The following is a 13,131-nucleotide window of genomic DNA, read 5'->3' on the forward strand; positions in this document are numbered from 1 at the left end:
CGTAAGAGGATAAACTTGATGATCGTCAAACCTTTTATATGTTTTTAACTAATTCATTCGAATAGAATTATCTTGCTACCCAGAAACTTTGAAGGTTAAAATATATTAATTTTCTTAATCTCTCAAATAAGTTTAGTTGCTTATAAGACATGAATGGTGAATGTGCAAGTTTGAAAGTGGTCTTCTCTTTCCTTATTCTTATCCAACAATGAAAATTATGAAGGCATTTATAATCTTATTATAAAGACAATGGCAAATGTAAGATACCAAATGGAACTGGATTATTGAATAAAATAATGAAGACGTTCATGATCATAGAAAGTATAATGATAGATGTATGGTATAAAATAATTGAAAATTTTAAATTGTTAAAGAGGTTAAATAATAGAATACTTCCATAAGAATGAAATTAAATGACCTTTCGAAATAAGATGAAAACTTTTATCTATTTGAATACAAAAAAAAAAATGTTTACCATAGTTTCAGAGTACACAAAAACATACTCAAAATCCTCATACTAGAAAAGTTATATTATTTCAAATATATATCAAAAGTTGAGTTTTATTATCCTTGCAAGATTCTTCTAACACATTATAAACACGTTTTTTTTAAGGAACGCACTATAAACACTTTATCTATATGTTATGATTAATTTACTTGAACTATGTTTTGAATTTTTTTATAAAAAAAAATAGAAAGTTTTTTTTTGCTTATCTTATCACTCTTAATAATGTAAAAAATAATTATTATTTCATGTATGTCACTCTTAGACTCACACAACAATTAGATACATCCTCAATAATACTCATGACTAGTTTGTCAATCACAATTAACACATAGTTCGTCGCCCCCGTTTCACCCTTTAATGCACTTTTTTTTTGTTTAAAAATCATATTATTAAGACAATTATTCAAAATTAAAAAAATGGTTTAAACAATATAATCATATTTATCATAAAAACAATATAAGCATATTAAATTAAATTATATTTTTTTTAAAGAAGGAAACGTAAACTTAAACAGTTCATGTGTAATGTTTCATTGAGTTCACATGATCAATTTAGTGAAAAAAATTGTATTTAATTTTCACCATACACAAAATTTTCTTGGACTAAGACTTACAAATTGCATATGCACTTACTTTTTGTTTGTTTGATAGGCTGATCCGAAATGGATATGTTTCTATTACACTTTTCTTTTGAGAGAATAGTCCCAATGAGGAAGAATTAAGATTGTAGAGCTGGTCAATATAAGTATGAACCATAAATGATATTAGTCTTTGACTTAATTGATTGAGGAAAATCTGCATGTAATCTTTGATCCAGGATAAAGGAAGTGGAAGGAAGTATATCATAATTTTTTTTTAAACAAAACAAGGATGAACATCCTTCTAATATAAAGTCATCAACTCTTCACCATTCTTTTATAAAATACAATCTAAAAATTATTGTCAAATTTGTAGAAATAAATTCTCATAACCTTATTCATTTCTTTAACCTATTTTGGATTAGTTGTTTAAAATTTAATTTTCGTAGTTAACGATGAAAAATCTAGATTTTTTAAAACTTTTTAGTTAAAAATACAAAAAAAAAAACTCAAAAAGGAAAAACAAGTAAACATTTTTTTTACGTAGTAACTAAATTAAAATTAAGATTAAGGAACTAAAAGGTCTCTTAACCGATTTATAGAACTCCATGGAAACAGACAAAAGATATCTCTCTCAAATATTTACCATATGGTTTGTAGTAGTTTGTACCAAAAAATTACTAATATTAGGGCTGTCCCAAAAAAATGAGTAGGTTAGTGACTTAATTTATTGATCATTATACTCCGTCTATCTATCTATCTATGACTACTACATTTCCGTAGATGGACATGGTCAATATTGTTGGCGGGGGGTGAAGTTAGGTAGCACATGTAGTATTCTTTTCACATGTAATCTATACTATTCAGTATTCGTCTTTTACTTTTACTTTGTTTTTTTATTTTATTTTTGGGGCTAAAGCCTTAAAGGTGTTAGGTTATAAAAAAAAAAAATCTTAGCCACAGACGCAGAGGAGGAGATGGAGACGATGATGATGATGAGCTGCGTTTCGATTTCGAGTTCAGTGACAAGAGGCGCTATTAGCGTGGGTTCCTCTTCATCTTTGTGTTTCGGCACACCCAAGTTGTTCAATTCAGCAAGGGTAGCGGTGAATGGTCGGCGAAGAAACAAAGGTTTGAGTTGCAACGCCATGTTCGGTCTGGGGGTGCCCGAACTGGTCGTTATTGCCGGCGTGGCCGCCCTGGTTTTTGGGCCCAAGAAATTGCCTGAAGTCGGCCGTAGCATCGGCAAGACTGTAAAGAGCTTCCAACAGGTAACCCAAATTATAACAACTGTGAGGGGAAAACTAAAATGAAATGGGAGGATGGTTATTTGTTGGATTTTGGCATTCACTTTTGCACATTATTGCTTTTAAGGATGGTTATTATTATTATTTTTGGCAAACCAATGGTGTAGGCTGCAAAGGAGTTTGAGTCGGAGCTTAAGAAGGAACCTGATTCCACCCAAGGGGACTCATCCGAGAAACCTATTGTTACAGTCACTGAGCAGCAGCAGGAGGACAATGAGGTGTCTACTTCTAAGGAGACTGTATGATATTTTCGCCATGAAATAAACTATTCTGTTAGTTTAGTATTTTTGGCTGTCTGAGATTTCGTTATTTAAATCAAGACCAAGCTTTCAAATAAAATAAAAAATTAATTGCTACTGCTGGTACTAGTGAAGAAATTGATCATTTTTCTTCACTTTCCATCGCTCAAATTTGTTTTCACTTTATTTTTAACTATTATTAAACTCACTTTGCTCGTTGAAAATATCGTTTTGGTGTCCATTGTCAAACTCAAGACCAAGACTCCCACCCACCGTGCTCCAAAATAATGCACCAGATACTCGTTAATGGTCACAGTCATGGCGCATTGGTGCATGAAATGACAACTGTAGATTGAAATTATAAATATAAGCGGTTGCGATTGACGTGAAGAATGTTTCGATTGGGTGCATCACATATGTTGATCCCTATTCTTCCATCAGCACGACAATGGTTGGTTTGTTGCATACCATTTCAAATTCTACTTCCAATCTGACAAAAATGGTTTATCATTACTCTTTGGGTATTTAGATATTTTAATTTATTTTTTAAACAATTTTACATAGACCAAACGTATTTTAAGCTCTATTTCAACTGAACCAAACACATTATGTTACATAGACCAAACGTATTTTAGGCAGAGAATGAAGCAAGAGAAAATAGGACAAATACACGATAAAAAGGTCTTTACTTAGTTTGGCACTTCTGATAAATTAAAAATAGGAAAAGAATATTACTTTCTTCTTTATTTTATCTTCTCTTTTTTCATTATTCTCACCCAAACAACTTATAAATCTATATTCCTATTTTCGTAGGGTAGCAATACGTTTCCACTGGAAATTTTTGTTTTTTGCTCTACCCAACCCTCGCAGGAGTTCTTCAAATTGAGATATTATTTCCAAATAAGGCCAAAATAGTATTTATGAACAGTAAAAACTAGCTGAGTCCAAATAACCAATAAATCCTGCAGCTGTTTCAATGATCAGAAAACGATACACGTTACACAATTAAGAAGCTGCTGCCAAAATGAGGTTATTACAGATAACATAAAAGCAACCGGGGTTGAGACAGAGCATGCCAAGAACAAGATGAATTCAGAATTAAATACGCAGCAAGGTCTTTATCTATTGTCGATAGAGATCGAGCGTAACAAATTTCCTTTACTAATCTATTCATTTGATGTCATCTGTACAATAACAATAGCCACCAGCCAAGTAGTTATACCATAATACTACACTATCAGCAAAGATATTGTACAACCTAGTTAATGATCTGAGAGAAACGTCGAATACTCGTTTTATATATTTGGTTAGTAATCTAAAATTGGTGCCCGCAAATCTAAGCTAGGCTATCAAAAGTAATTTAATCAAAATTGTCTGTAATCACCTGTGCACTCTCTCCATTACAGCAAAGCTCATCTCCAATAGAACTGCATAAGCATAACCTATGAGCAGAAGAGACATGCTAGGATGGTGGGGGCATGCTTAAACTCAGTATGGCACCATTTCATATCATGGTAAACTAAAACGCAATATTGACAACACTAACCCAAAATATCTAGATAGATAGATAGATATGATTGCTGCTATTAACAAAATCACGCAGCTCCAGAGCTGGTTGTGACCCCACTACCATCTCTTAGCCCTTGAATGCACATATGCAGATTTCTTTGCACACTATCTGCAATTAATTTCAGCCTACCTTGACTTACATCTGCTGCTGAGTTCCCATTAACCTCCACTGTTCGTGCCACCCTCTGTTTGCATTTTTCCCAATCATCAACACGTAACCAACATGCCCTACCACCATGGCTACCATTCATGCCAATAAATGATACATTGGGACTTTCACCAAATGAATATCTCAATCTTACCGAAACACAGTATGGCAACCATGCAGCACCACCAGCAGCATTGACATGAGGGATGTGAGCAGAATCAAGAACAACAGTAAGCGCAAAATCAACAGAATTATGCAGGCGATCATAATGGATGTTGCTTCTGAATGCAGATGAGCTCTCAGAGTTCTCATCCATATTCAACCCAGAATGATTTTCAAGACATAACTCAATCCGTGGCTTTTGAGCTGAAACAACATCTCCAACTTGTGCCTGCGATAATCCCTTTTTCCAAGCAATTAATTTCAAGAATTCTCTCAGTACTGCCACAGGTAAAGTGAGCATAGTTATGAATGATGCAACACGAGAAGCATCATAGGGTTCTGATGCCACTCGACGGCTGAAGTAGTCGCATATTTCACTTATTTCAGATTGACTTAATTCCTCTGGTGCGGGATTTGAATTTTGCTGCTGTTGCTGTTGCTGTTGGTGAAAGCGTTTTACACTTAATACCTGAAGAAGAAGCTGAACTCTGTGGACACTAACAGCAAATACATATCCTCTGCAGAAGGATGAAAAGACAGCATTTCAGTTTAGTGTGTCTAATAACTGGAATAAGAATGGCAAATATTTAAGAAGAGACTGAGAAGACACCAGCTGTTTCCTTTTTTAAGCTTAGTTACAATTTTAGTCCTAGTTTCACCAAAAATGACTTTGGTTCCTCTAGTTCCAATTGCTACATTACCCTGTAGTTTCTGTATGTAAGCAATCAAGACTCGTCACACTGCTTTTGCTCACATGGCTTTAAATTTGATTTCTTACTCTTGTAATATTAAATGTGTAGCACCTTGGTTATGTGAGTCATCACTGTCTCCCACTCTAAATACATTAAAGCTACACCTGATATGGTACAGTTGATGGTACAAAGAAAGTGAAACCCTAGGGAAGTACCAATCAGTTTCTAGTTTTGATGATGCAGAGTCCATGTGCCAAAAATGACCCATTAGCAAAAATAGCCACTTCGAACAGATTATGGGCAGGGAAGCATAATTTTGCATCAACTTATAAACCCAGGAGATAACATTCCAAATTAAATTAAGGGGGCTAAATTTGAACGCTCCTAACACTGGAGATCAAAATGCAATAAACTTTTTTCTTACTTTTTGCCAACTATAGCTAATAAGTCATAAAGTATCAATATGCATAACATTCATTCACATATAAAAATCAATTTGATGTATCATGCTCATAAAGAAATTAAAAAAAAAATTGATTAAAGACATTTTGTTTAACATCCTAATCCAAAATTCAATAATTGAAAATTATTGTTGCAAGAACTCTCCAGGCTAAATCACCCAAGGGAACAAAGAAATGAAACAAACAATGAAGTAAGAAACATGCTGAAAAAGTTAGTAGATGAATAAGAAAAGGAATGTAAAAATTGCCAATATCACAACTGCAATTATTCCCCTTTAAGCAGGAAGGGTAAAGATATAGCAAAAGTCCATGTATCAAGAAGGAATGTAAAAATTACAGCAGAGTGGTGCTTAAATAAAAGAATTCTAGAAACATAAGAAGTGAAGTACCACAGAAGGGGGGGAAATAAGATACTTACCCAACAAAAAAACGTAAGGCAGGCTGCTCAGGGTCCAAATTCAAAAGTGCGCCTTCATTTTCCTTCAAAATAGATCCTAGGATCTCTTTCAAAAGTTCAGGTAACTGGGCAAAAAGCCATAACACTCCAAGATACTTGAGAATACCTCTCAAAACCTTCTTAAGAGCAACAAGAGGAACCCAACCACCTCCATATCCTCCATCATCACCAAGACCAATAATGGCTGTGTTCAGCTCGCCTCTGACATGTGCAGGGACAACCGTTCCAGGTGGCCTCCGTAGAGAGACAGCTGATGTCATCAAAGCTAAGTTTGAAGAGCCTGCTAAAGCATTTCCAACACGGTTTAAACTAGCTACTTGGTTTCCTGTCCTAGGCATTGCAGCAGAAATTGGCAAATTTATTCTATTTCCATTTGCAGCCATCATCTGGGATCCTGAACCAGGGTTTGGATTATTTGAATTTGCCATCCCACCTGCCTGTTGTCCAGTAAAACTAGGATCCAATCCATTCAATTCCTGGGCAACATGTTCCATGATAAAAGGCCGAAACTGGGGGCAAGGCAGTGAACCTCCAGAAAGACGGCCCTCTTTAGGCGGTGTTGCAGGCTGCAACCACACCTGATCTCCTGCAAAGCAACGCATGTCAACAGCAAATTGTTTCCTGTACATGATCCGTATCCAATATGGACCGCGGAGCACAACAGAAACATCAATGGGCAAAAGTGAACTTGGAACAATGCCTGGGCCACCACGTCCAGAAGCAGCTAACATTGAAAGTGTTTGGCTAGTGAGACCACTAGCAGTAGGCATGACAGTGTTTGCCCCAGGTCCAGATGTTGGCAGACCAACATTAGTAGTTGAATTACTAAGCAGAAGACCGTGTGAGGATATATAACTACCATTCTGTTTAGGAATAGAAGATAAGGCAGCTGCAACCCCTGGAACAGGACCAGCTCTTGCTGGCCGGGTTGCAGCTGCCAGAGCATGCAAGGGCCCTGCAGTCAGCCGAATGCAATCCAACAGCGGTGAAACTTCACCTCCATTTATGAAATCTTCCAGAAACTGTACAGAATAGAAGCATCTAATTTAGTAAATACATAGGGAGGAATTTATCTTGGGAACAGATCCAGGACAAAATATTAGATACATCTATACAAAAGACAACTTAAAATTAAGGAATTGGTTTCTTATCAACACTGAAATATCAAAGGAAAAAAATGGTATCAAGCATTACGGACCATCATACATCAGCAGAAATAACCATAACAATTAAATTAATGCAATGCATTTTCAGGTCTATGTTTTTACAAAGTCGGCTGAACAAGCAAAAGAAAGATGCTCCATAGTAATTTCACCCAAAAGATAGCATAAATAATCAGGGTAAATATGCAATGTACCAGCTAAAGTCAAAGGAGAACAATACCTTGGCAGGATCATGTGTATTATTTCTCATGAAAAGGGGGGAAGTCCAAAAACATTACAATGGAGGAAATAACGAACATGATGAACCAAGAAAACAGATCAAAGCCAACAATCATGACTGGATAATATGGCATGCATATATTGTTTTAGTTTCCAATAATTATCAAAATTTTGAAGCACAACAGAAAAATATGCATCTATCACTGATGCCAAAACGAACACAATGGAAAAAGAAAAGCAAATAAAAATCAGTTGAAGAGGGGAATTAACAACCTTGGTATGAGGCCAAAGTTGATCAGGAGATACATGCATAGTGCAACCCTCTTTACCAGACTCCCATTCAACAACAAAACGAGCAAGGACACCTGAACCAAAGCTAAACCACAAGCTCATCAGTCCAACTGCCTCAATTCTAAACGCCCTTCTCATCTGTTCAGTTAGTTTGTCTGCAGTATCCAGAGCAACCTTGGTACTGGGTGTTTTGGTGTCAGAACTTGTAACTAGCTCTTCTGACTTCTCCTCTGCTCTTACGCCAAGCAATTTCCTCATGCCAAGGGCAAATGTTCTTGCATTGGCAAGCCTTTGGATATCAGCCACCAATTTCTTTATACTATCTACTTCAACAGATTGATAACTCAAAACAACACCATCTGGATCATAATGTATATGTGAATCTATGTCAGATGTATTAGCAATTCGTACACCTGAACCCCATGGTGTATTATTGATCCCTTTCTGAAGCTCCCATAAATCCCTGAAGTGCTGATCATTTATTTTAACATCCCAGTACATGCAACCAGGTCTGCCCAGTCGCAAACATATATGTTGCCATGAGTCACCTCTAGCAAGTGGAAGTCGAAACCAAATGTTAGATGATCCACTTCTCAAACCCACTTCTTCAACATATGAGATGTCTAATGCATCCATCTGGCTGGTTAGTCTAGCATGCTTAATGCAAAGTGAACAATGCCTGACCACATGAAGAAGAGCCGCAACATAAATGCTAGATGGAACATTCCCTTTATTTGCTTCTGCGATTAAACTTCCATAACTGTATCCTTCTGTTCTGGGTATTATTTCAGCGGACATGACACCTTGTGGCAAAGACAGTTGACAGCCAGCTGAATCAGAAATTTTTCTTTTCTTGCAGATTCCCGAGTTGCTTTCAACACCTTGAAGAGATGGAATCAAGGTCAACATATCCGAAGCTGTTCGTTTTCCAGATTTCCTATCATTTTTGGAGGTAACATCTTCACCTGTGTTATAGCTAACCGTTGATTCCAGTGTTTGGGCTGCAAAGATCCATTTTTCCAGTCATATATTACTTAAAGAAAGATAAAATAAATAACTGCATGAATAAACTCAACATGATAAACATGAAGATGCAAAGAAAGTATCTTACATACGGGAGTTGTAGCACATGAACCAGATCCAGCAGCCTTAAACGATTCAACTTGAGGTCCATTAGGTCTGGAATTAGGTATGGACATTCGAGAGCCAGTTGGCCGTGGAGGAGATAAAAGTCGAGATGACCGACTTCCAGCTAAAGCATCGTTGGAATTATCACTGAACACTCTTAGCTGTTCTTCATCCATTGCAGCAGAGGAACTAGAGTCAACTGAATGCAGAGATTTAAGAGAAGCCAAATCCTGTTCAGACTTGGAAGCAGATAGCTTTGTTCCAGCAGAGTTCCTTCCTTGTCCAGTTGGTATTGAGCCAACAGAACTGGACTGAACTGGGCCCTTCACACTGCCTGATGAGAACAAGGAACCACTATAGTGGTTAGTAGCACTAGAAGCTTTTGTTACATTACTAACCAGTGGCATCTGCATTCCTACTTCCCACTTTGGCGAAGGGCTTCCAGCCTTTAAACTATGGAGAGTCATAGGGACAGAGCCATATTGGGAAGGAAGGGATGTATTCACAGATGAAGAAAGATTTTTAACAGAGAATGGAGGCGTTGAAGACCCTTTCTCAAGTCCAAACACTTCATCAACAAGTGATGAAAAACCTGAAGGATGACCTCTTGCAATCTGTATGGAATTCTCAAGGCGAATATCAGAAAAAAACTCATGTCCAGATGTTTGATTTGGACAAACAGCATTGGGCAAAACAGAGCGTAATTTTCCCCAGTCAACCAGGCTTAAATTCATTTCATCTTCATGAACTTGCATTTGTCCTATATCAATTTCCTTGATCCGCAGCACCTGATTAAGCTCACCAGATAAATTATCTTTTACAGATGGGTTGGGCTGAGTCTCTAACAACTTAAACAAGGGTTTGAAATCCTTATCAAGTTGCATCAGCAGGAAGTAAGAACTTCCACAGTCGGGAAATCCCATCAATAGCATAGCTGAACCATTTGAAACATTCTTGGGTATTTTAACTGTATTGAATTCATGCTCATATACCTGCAAGAATGCCCCATAATCCATAGGTCTTAGACTGTCAGGTAAGCCAGTAATCCAAATAATAAGCTCGAAGACAGTCCAAAGGAGAGAAAACAGGTAAATATACCTCAAGGCCTAAAACCCTTCCAATAGATGCAAATAAGTGCAATAGACTTTTGCTTCTCAGGCTTATGAAGACCTCAGCTGCAGTCATAGATCCCTGATTCAAAGCTTCTTCACATTCTAATAAAGCGGAAGAAACCACTATGTTTTGAGAAGATTGAAGAAGAAAACGGCCATTCCTGAATAGCAAAACAAAGGAATGGGTTTGAAAAAATCCCCCAAATTAAAATGCAATAGATTAGAAAAATGCAAGTAAAGTTAGGTACCTTATATTAATTCCAAGAGTGAAAAAAGAAGAGCCATAGGCACGCACACACAAAACCTCATGGCCCTCAGAGTCCTTGCTGCAGCACTTATCATCCTTCTACAGACAGAGGCAGATCTCAAATTCAAAACCCCAAGCAAGATTGAATGGAAGAAGGTAGGGCATCAGATTACACGCATAATATTGATGGGAAGGTATCAAGATTCAAGAATGAATCTATAAAATTGCAACAGTTTGTATGATGTAAGGATGAAGAGTCTTTCAATAGAAAACACGTGCATATCAACATAGAGGGATGTTGAGATCTCACATTGACTAGAGATATGGCTAATGTAGTCCTTATAGTCTTGTGCAATCCTCATCTTACAAACCGATTTTGTGGGGTTGAGGACTGTTGAAGCCTTGTAAGGACTAGATTTGTCATGTCTTTGGTCGATGTGGTATCTCAACAATAGTAAACCCCAAATCTTTGGCAGATAACGCAGAAATAAGATGACTATAATTTTGACCAGAACTTCAAAATTATCTATCTTAACCTACATAAAGCATTATTAGCCAAAATTGATTGTTCAGCAACAAATGTACATCGGGCCTAGTACTTCGATAATCCAGGATTTAAAAAAAAAAGTTGAATATCCAGGATCTGAGAATCTATTTTCTGAAACTAAAAGAATGTAAGCAAAGTCAAACCCCAAAAGGACAGACACCAAACAAGCACATAAAATAAAACCCCAAAATAATCATCCAAATTTAATCCTTACAAACCTACTAAAGTCCAATGCAATGCAACACGCCAATTTGACACTCCAAACTCCCAATAAGAGAAAACTTTTCCCAATAAATGTAAACCAACCTGTTTATATTCAATATCAAGTTCACCCATTTGAGACTGGAGCACAACATCATCTGCGGTTCTACAGACCTGAACATTTTTTACCAGCTCTCTTTTAATTTCCAATAGACGGGTATATTTGTTGCAACAAATAGCTCTCAACAGCAACCTCTCAACATCGATACAACTCTGGTCCAAAACAAACTCTGCCTCCTTGCCCATCAAGGGATCTATGACAAAGCTGCTGTGGAGACACTTTATCTGAAGATCTGACCCTGGTTCAATTTTGAGAAATGGGCATGTGCCCGATTCAGACGCACCAGCATTCTTATCAAAATCCAACCAGTACACAATTTTCAACCCTGGAGTTCGCATGGCAGACGAATCAGATTCCCCATCAGGGTTCAGCGCAGAGCTAGAACTCGCTCCATGCCCCTCAGATATGAGCTCAAACCGAATTGCATCCTTCCACCTTCCCTGTCGAAGAACCTGCACTTGCCTTATGACCGTGTCCATGACAAGTGCAACACACAGCTCATGGAGAACAGAGTACAACACCGAAAATGGATTTTCTGCCGCTGCCATTCGCCTCTCCAAATCATCCCCAAGCAAGTGACGTCGTGTTGCCTCCAATTTCACAGGCTTATCCTTCTCACCAACAAGCAGCTCCAAATGCAAAATCCTCCACAAAGACAAGTGCCCTCTATACCCAAGCGTTATCAAAACCTTAAACTCCCCATCTAACCTAAGCATTGCGGTACCATCAGAAACCATAATATTGGAAAACTCTTTGGGAATAGAAACCTGAAGCAATTTGGACCGAACAAGCGTGTCCAGCTTCTTCAAAGCAGGTTTCTGCTGTTCCTCGGTCAAAGCATACTGAGTCCCCACATCCTCTATACATTTGGGCAAACGCTGGTAACTTCCGGTGAGAAGAATATCAATGGCGGAAGGTACATCGTAAACGGGGGCACGCGCCTGTTGAAGCCCCTCGTGCATAAAGAATAACGAATCAGCAGCTTGCGTGAAACACATGTCGTGATTTGAAACAGTCGAAGCCAGTTGCTGACAGTGGTGTATTAAAGGAACCTGCAAGCAAAAAAAAAAAAAAAAACGAATCAATTATAAGGAAATTCGATCAAAAATAATAATGGAATAGCATGAAATTGGAATTGAAGAATAGAAGGGGGAGCGAATTGAATTGCCTGTTGGCACCACTTGGAGAGGACATTGAGGCGGATCATGCGCTGCTGAGTCTTGCTGAGGAATTTGAGGATGCTAATCTTCTTGTCCGTGTCGGATAATTCAGAGGACTTGCATTTATCGACGAGTTCTTTGAGAGAGGCATAGGAATCATTAGCTGCGCGTGTAACGAGGGTGGAGAGCTCCACCGTCTGTTGCCCTAACTCGGCAGTCATTGGTTTCTTGTTTGGTTAGGTTTTTACCGATGAATTGTGTTGTGTCAGAGAAGCAACATTAAAATTAGGGTTTTAAGGAAACGAAATAGGGAGAATTTTTATTTGGAGAAGAACAAGAAGACCAAAAATGAAATGAAATGAAAACGACCACGCCCTCTCCCTCTCCCGATTCCTCTTTCTCTCTCTAACACACTTTTAACTAGTCTCACTCAGGTTAGTTGATTCTCTCTCCTCAGTATGTATAATGTTGGTTGTGAAATGCTCTTACTCACAAAAATGCTTTATTCTTTCTTGAAAAGCCTTTTTGACTCTCACAGCAGCCACCAATTTGGGATTTGTTTCATCCAATTTGCAAACTCTCTCACTCTCACCAATGAATATTGTGCTCTTGTCTTCGCTTTCATTTATATTTTCCTACCAACCATAGCATGATTCGGAAATTATTTCTCTGGTAAAATGTATTTTTTTTAATAAATTATTTAGGTGATAATTTTAAAATAATCAATATTTGAGTTTTTTACTTATAAATGAATAATATATTTTTACGATAAAGGGATATAATCATGTGTTTTGGAAAAAATAAAGAACAATCTAATACGAT

At 37.3% G+C, this 13,131-nt stretch overlaps 2 protein-coding genes across 2 annotated transcripts; one reads left to right on the plus strand and one right to left on the minus strand.

The window, feature by feature from the left end:
• Positions 1-1,801: 1,801 nt before the first annotated feature.
• LOC100797959 (sec-independent protein translocase protein TATA, chloroplastic) lies at positions 1,802-2,748 on the plus strand. Its single transcript, XM_003521707.5, has 2 exons — positions 1,802-2,356; positions 2,500-2,748. Exons 1-2 carry the CDS (start codon positions 2,063-2,065, stop codon positions 2,635-2,637), a joined length of 432 nt encoding a protein of 143 aa, XP_003521755.1. The 5' UTR covers positions 1,802-2,062; the 3' UTR covers positions 2,638-2,748.
• Positions 2,749-3,769: 1,021 nt separating this feature from the next.
• LOC100797588 (mediator of RNA polymerase II transcription subunit 14) lies at positions 3,770-12,892 on the minus strand. The gene is made up of 8 exons (XM_006577222.3): positions 12,318-12,892; positions 11,134-12,201; positions 10,282-10,379; positions 10,020-10,194; positions 8,905-9,913; positions 7,776-8,794; positions 6,082-7,142; positions 3,770-5,028 (listed from the first exon to the last, which is right to left on the minus strand). Exons 1-8 carry the CDS (start codon positions 12,528-12,530, stop codon positions 4,227-4,229), a joined length of 5,445 nt encoding a protein of 1,814 aa, XP_006577285.1. The 5' UTR covers positions 12,531-12,892; the 3' UTR covers positions 3,770-4,226.
• Positions 12,893-13,131: the final 239 nt, after the last annotated feature.

This window comes from Glycine max, chromosome 3 (assembly GCF_000004515.6).
Source record: "Glycine max cultivar Williams 82 chromosome 3, Glycine_max_v4.0, whole genome shotgun sequence".
Lineage (NCBI taxonomy): Eukaryota > Viridiplantae > Streptophyta > Magnoliopsida > Fabales > Fabaceae > Glycine > Glycine max.